The 6000-nt window shown below is 38.6% G+C and overlaps 2 protein-coding genes across 2 annotated transcripts in view; both read right to left on the reverse strand.

Annotated features, from left to right (window-relative positions):
- The window catches only part of LOC111328758 (uncharacterized), a 209563-nt gene that overhangs the window by 150762 nt on the left and 52801 nt on the right, over positions 1-6000 (reverse strand). The gene's annotated exons all lie outside the window — the stretch shown is intronic.
- The window catches only part of LOC148724979 (uncharacterized), a 2863-nt gene continuing 927 nt past the window's right edge, over positions 4065-6000 (reverse strand). The window contains exons 2-4 of the mRNA XM_088730241.1: positions 5804-6000; positions 5424-5470; positions 4065-5188 (exon numbers count right to left, since the gene is read on the reverse strand). The exon at positions 5804-6000 is cut by the window's right edge and continues 236 nt beyond it. Of these exons, the coding sequence (XP_088586367.1) occupies positions 5152-5188; positions 5424-5470; positions 5804-6000 (281 nt within the window). The 3' untranslated portion in view covers positions 4065-5151. The remainder of the gene's footprint in view (positions 5189-5423; positions 5471-5803) is intronic.

Consider the following 6000-nt stretch of genomic DNA (forward strand, 5'->3'; position numbering starts at 1 on the left):
ACAATAAAATTTTCAAACCGTTGTACAAAGAATAACAGGAGGCGTTACTTGCATAACCACATTTCGCCGGGATTTAAGCGGCCAGAGTGGCTTGGGGAGCCCACTGACAAGCCCGTAAATTGACCGCTTTGCAAGTTGTGCGATCATCGTTTCCCAAGTCAATTTTCATGACTTCTATCATAACACGCATTAGAACTGCTAAACGTGCCTTAAATATATTTTATAGCATTTTAAAAAACACTATTTTATCTTCCATGTGCATGCCATAAATATTCACGAATCCGAAAAGGAAAAAACAAATGCAAACGTTCGCGTACCATTTCTTCGCGATGTTCTTTCTTTTCACATGATGCTATATAAAAATCCAAAATCGGAGTATTTTCAACCCAACGATGACCAACATCGCTGTTGTTATCTTTTTCTACTGCGTGGCTGCATGGGCACTGACAGGGAAAAGAACGTGGAAAGTTAATTCGAATACACAGTGGAATCATAGAAGAAAGTCAGCAGACCGTAAGAGTCAACTCGGCCCGACGCGAAATTTTCCACACATCGATCACCTGATATCGAAATATATCCTTACAAGCATCAGACCTGTTCGGACGGTTTGGAGATCTAGATAATTTTTTCACACTAGGAGGTTCGAAACCTTACTCATTAAGACTTCCTCCCACGTGATAGGCAGCCTCTTATGTAACCTTTTAATGTTTGTTAATTCAATGGTTAAGTTATTCATCTTCGAATACTTATTCTAAGATGTTAATAGTTCAAACTTTAAAGCTAACCAATCAAAAGTCGCCAGTCGCCCCCGGCTATTGAATGTCTAATTTCGAGCAACTCTGCTTTAAATTAGTTTCACTTTTGTGTGACTTCTTAGCTCCGATTACGTGAGCCACAATATTGTTTTTACTCCACTATGCAAACGAGCCATTACGATTGGTTCTAACTTCATCGCACGTTGTTTCTTATGAATCTAATCGCGCTATATAGGAAACCTTATACTTCAATGACTACTGAAACCTATGACCTGGGAAACCTTATGCTCCAATGATTCCGCGACAAATTCGCACAAAGCAGCTGAAGACAGTCAAAACAAAGAAAAAATGAAACGACCTCTTAGTTTTTCACTGCTCTCAAAATAAACAACGCAAATCATAGATTTACTCTCAGCACGTATTTTTATTGGAATACTGCGCCTAACCACTTTATATTCTACAAAAAAAAACCTATGACCATGGAAATTTACATACTTCAAGGAATACTTTCTGTTTCGATCACGTTGCAATATATGTCAATTTCGGCCCGCCCAAAACAAGAACCTATCCTGAACTGAACTGAACATCAGCTAAATCCAGTTTAACCAGGTTAGGCTAGAATTTTTTTCTTTTTTTTTTTTTTCATGTGACAAATAACTCGAGGAAAATGAAGTAGATTTTGCCACACTCGATCAGATGGTATCATTAAAGCCTCGAAAAGCCTGGAAATGCTTTGCAGTTCAAAGAGTCCTGCATTTTCCATCGAAAAAAATCATAATGACATCAGAAAATGAAGAAATACAGTAGAAAGTGACTTGTTGCAGTATTCTGTACCCTCTAGATCTTTAAAAAAAATTTGGTAGTTTCTTACTTACGATTTCGGTTGTGCTAAGTCCACGAGATTTCTTTCTGCTATAGCTGGCTTGAGCAAATAGTTGAACCATTTCCAGACTTTCCACCTCTCTTGAAGCGCTAATCAAACTCGCGAGAACGAGCGATGGAGCTTCAAAACTTTTGTGGGACAGCCACTCGTTTACAAAACTCTGTCGCGCTAGTGGTCAAAGCATTTACAAACCCATGCGGCTAGTCAGCTAGGAGACAGATTATAAACGATGATAGACGAGTAACCAAGACATGATAGGGGTTAGTTTTGAATCTGGTTGGCTGAGTGGATGGCGTGAGTTCAGTCTGCAACAGACAATCAACGAAGTGAAGCAAAACTGAAAGCAATTGCGGATTAATTTCGACACTGATTGAAGCTTGCTCACGTTAACAAGCGCCATTCATCGGATTATTTTATTTTATCATGCCTTAGTGGTTGTTTGTGGGAAGCTGTTACCGCCAAAAATACTTACAATGTAATCGTACTACAAATGAAGAGATCTTAAAATACAAATGGACAACTCGTCCGTAAGCGGAATCAAACGGTGAAAAAATAAATAGTTTAAACATTTCAGAAACCACTGAAAAGTTTCCCTGGTCTAACTCATTCAACAAAATCACGAACATTCAAGTCTCATCTGAAATAGTTCGGCCTAAGTTATTAATTCGATGCAGTTCACGTAGAACAAGAAAACCCTAGCCTACGACAGGCGTAATTTTTTTTTTTCGAAGTGCGAGTCACGCGCGAGGGGAGGAGTGCAAAGCATAACGACTGTGCACAAAATATTGTTCAAGCCTGCCACCTCAAGAAACATACCTAATCGCAACATTAATAAAGATGGCGTGAAGCGCTTTGTATACAGGCCTCACGCAGGGCCAATAATAGAGCGACCAGGGGTGGAAATCATCCTACGGTTCAAATACAGTTAAGATTTAGGATGTTGACGGCAAATCCTAGTAAAACACCCACGAAAACATACGCCATTCTTTCAACTTCAGGAACAACTAGTATATTCTACTCTGTATACAGAGTTGATCTGGGTAAAAATGGCAGTCAGGTAAAGTTTATCTCGCCTTTTGAGCGTATTCACATAGAAGCCTGCCGAAATTTTGTGTAGTGATCGAGTCATGAGGACAGCTATATAGAACGGGCGAAGACTACAACTAACATGAACGACGGAAAAAATATGTGAATGTATGAAGAGGCAACATTTTCTCTCAAGGAATGACGGTTCAAATGTAAACACATGCTCTCCTGTGAACGGAACTTTAAGAAAGTGTTTGATGTCAAGGTAATTGTCTCTTTGTCAGCATGGCCTTCCCCGTTTTGAAAATTGTATCATTTTTATTACGAGGAAACCCTTTGAGACTAGGTTTCTCTTTGGTCGATGAAACCCTAACCCTAACCCTGCCGCAGACACGTAAGCTGAACGATAAAAGAAATTCAATCCGGGGATTCCACTACTTTCAAGTGCGGTTTTACCTTTTGTTATGGATATGATTGAATGATTATTCAATTGCGTAAATCCAGGTCACACGAAACCTATCGATGAACAAGAACTATTGGCATTTCAACTGATTAAGACGTAAAAAAGTAACGCAGTAAGTGACGTAGCAGATTCCGGACCTGCTTACCAATGGAAGGTGCTGATCAGAAAGTTTTGGTATTCATATTTACCTACTGAGTGAATGAAAGCCCTGAGGTCATGCAAGTTGGCCATAAACAACGTGACCGAGATCGATCCAAATATTTTTCGGTCCAGCCTGAGCAAGCTCAGTCAATAATCATATTATCATATGACCACAAAGTGTTGCAAATTTTGAGCAATTTTGCCTCAACTAATTAATTGGACGTGATAAACAGGCGCGAGCGGAAAAAGGACAAAAAATATTCTACAATAAAAAATTTTCTTTATTTTTTTCGAGCAAGGACAAGGAACTCAGAATTCATCGAAGAACACGACATTGTTTTCCTCATTTCTGTTTTTCTATCAAAGCTGTGTGTGTGTGCAGGACCAGAAGGCTTTTAAGTAACACAATGCTGAGCGTAGGTTCTATTTCATTAGAGAACAAAGTTATATTCTCAGTTGGTTGAGAGCAAAACATTTACCATAATTATTGTATTTGAGCTTGAATGTATTTTCAATAAAGAACACAAAAAATGCAATTGAAGTAGGTGGATAAGGTGTTGCAAATGGAAGAATTTAGGGGAAAAAGATAGGTGCATTACAAAATCAGAACACAAGCAATATTTTTTAATTAATCATATATTAATTAGTACTCTGGAGTAACCTTACATTAACATTACTGATAATTTTTAACCCAATAAGTTTTAAAATTTGACCTGGAGGTTTTATTTAACATGAAGTTCAATATAAATAAAGTGTCACCATAACAGATTTCAGGAACAGAAATAAGAGACCTAACTTAAACATAACAGAGTTCAATGTACAGGCAAGTGCATGATAGTATCATATGATTTAAAGTAGCAGAATTTTTCAAGTTTTCTTATTATTGAAATTGTAATTTTATGCCAGAGTGTTTCCCAAATTCAAGCTATGTGAAGACATGAAATGAATAAGTGAACTTGACATCATAATGTAAATGGTCGACTTGACATGCTATCAAAATTTGTCCTTCAGCTGAAATCTTACTCAGGAATGCAATTTTGTTAGTGTTTATCAATATACATAAAAATATCCAAGCTTTTGTTTATTTTGGTCAGCTACTGTTTGTATCAATCAGCACAACCTACTTCGTGTAAATCTGATTGGTTTCTGGTGTCTGGTGTGATCTATTGTAACAATTGATAAATAAAAGACAAGCAACTAATGGATACTTAAAAAGCGGTTCAGCACACTCTCAAAACGGCTCAGGCTCTCAGCCTCAAACAATAGATCCTGGTAGACTATTCCAGTCCCGTACGATTCGAATAGGAAAGGAATATTTATAGGTATTACACTTTGCTGGCTTAACACAAAGCTCAGTGGTTGGCGGGGGTTGAGTTGCACTCAGTAAATTCAAAGAGATCGTCAAAGTTTGGTTTGTTCATGTCATCAAAAACTATGTTGTTACATTCAACTAAGGAGAGAAACAATCGGCGTGTTTCGAGTGTAGGCCACTTCAGCTTCCTTAAACTTTCGTCGTATTCCATCTCACCACGTTTTTTCCCGGGAGAAAGCCGAGAGGAACTTCGCTGAACTCTCTCTAACACAAGCACATCTTTAACCAAATATGGATTCCAGACCGGAGCTGCATATTCTAGAACCAGACGCACGAGAGATTTGTATAATGTAGAGAACGCACCGGGATTCGACGAGCCCACTGTCCTGTAAACCAAGCCCAATAATTTGTTAGCCTTAATAACGGTCAGGTTAAGAGTTCGCTCCATGATAAATCCGAAGAAATCGTAATGCCCAAATCCTTGATACACTCAGCGCTTTTAAGGCTTGTACGCAATGAGAATGCGGGGATGGAGAGGTCACGCTTATGTGTAACACCTGGAACTTCGCACTTATTCTCCTGCGTTGGTAACAACATTGTTTCTTTCTCTGTTAGCAACAAGAGCAAAAAGGTCACTTCGTTAGTACAATGCACTACCGCCAGAGTTCCTCCATTCAAATCTACCCATAATTGTTATTTAACCTGACTGGCGCCAACACACTACTTTTTTTTTTCGGAATCGCAAAATCAAGCACATTGAAAATTGCAAAAGTTACGTCCTGAAACTGTGACATCAGCTTTGTTAGCAAGTAACTAGTGAGCTAGGTAGTGATAAAGACTTACAAGTATCTCTGTCTGTCGCATCTTCTGCAAATTGTGTCTCCTACAAACTGAAAAAAGGAAATAAATGCACAAAATAAGATATTTCAAAAGGGGCGTGAAAAAAAGTAACGATGGGCAACGGGCAAAACTGCAGTAACTGGAGTTTGGAAAATGGGGTTCTCAGGAGTTTTATTTGCTTTTATTACTTTTGTTCAACTTCCTCTCATTCATATGTTCCTTCTTTCTCATTTGTTGGCTTCCAGTTTTTCTATTTCTAAATACCGCCGTTAGTCCCTTGAACTTGGCGCCACAGTCCCCGAGCAGGGCAAGGAAAGAGGATTTTAATTATTGATGAATTGCAATTTAAAAGTACATACACAAAATAAAGACGTGCTAGTCACCTCATCAAGGCTGCATGAGCACCAAGGTCCAGGAACTGCCTCTTGCCAATCTCTCCATCCACTAGATCTTCTTATCTCCCTTCTTTCTCTTTCTCTCATTTCTCTATTTCTTCGCATTCTAATCTCTGTTTCCCTTCTGTTCTGGTCCATTCGAAGTTGTACCCGATCCAATTCCCGCTGTTCTTTTTCCTGCATGA

The sequence above is a fragment of the Stylophora pistillata genome, chromosome 8 (assembly GCF_964205215.1).
Source record: "Stylophora pistillata chromosome 8, jaStyPist1.2, whole genome shotgun sequence".
NCBI lineage: Eukaryota > Metazoa > Cnidaria > Anthozoa > Scleractinia > Pocilloporidae > Stylophora > Stylophora pistillata.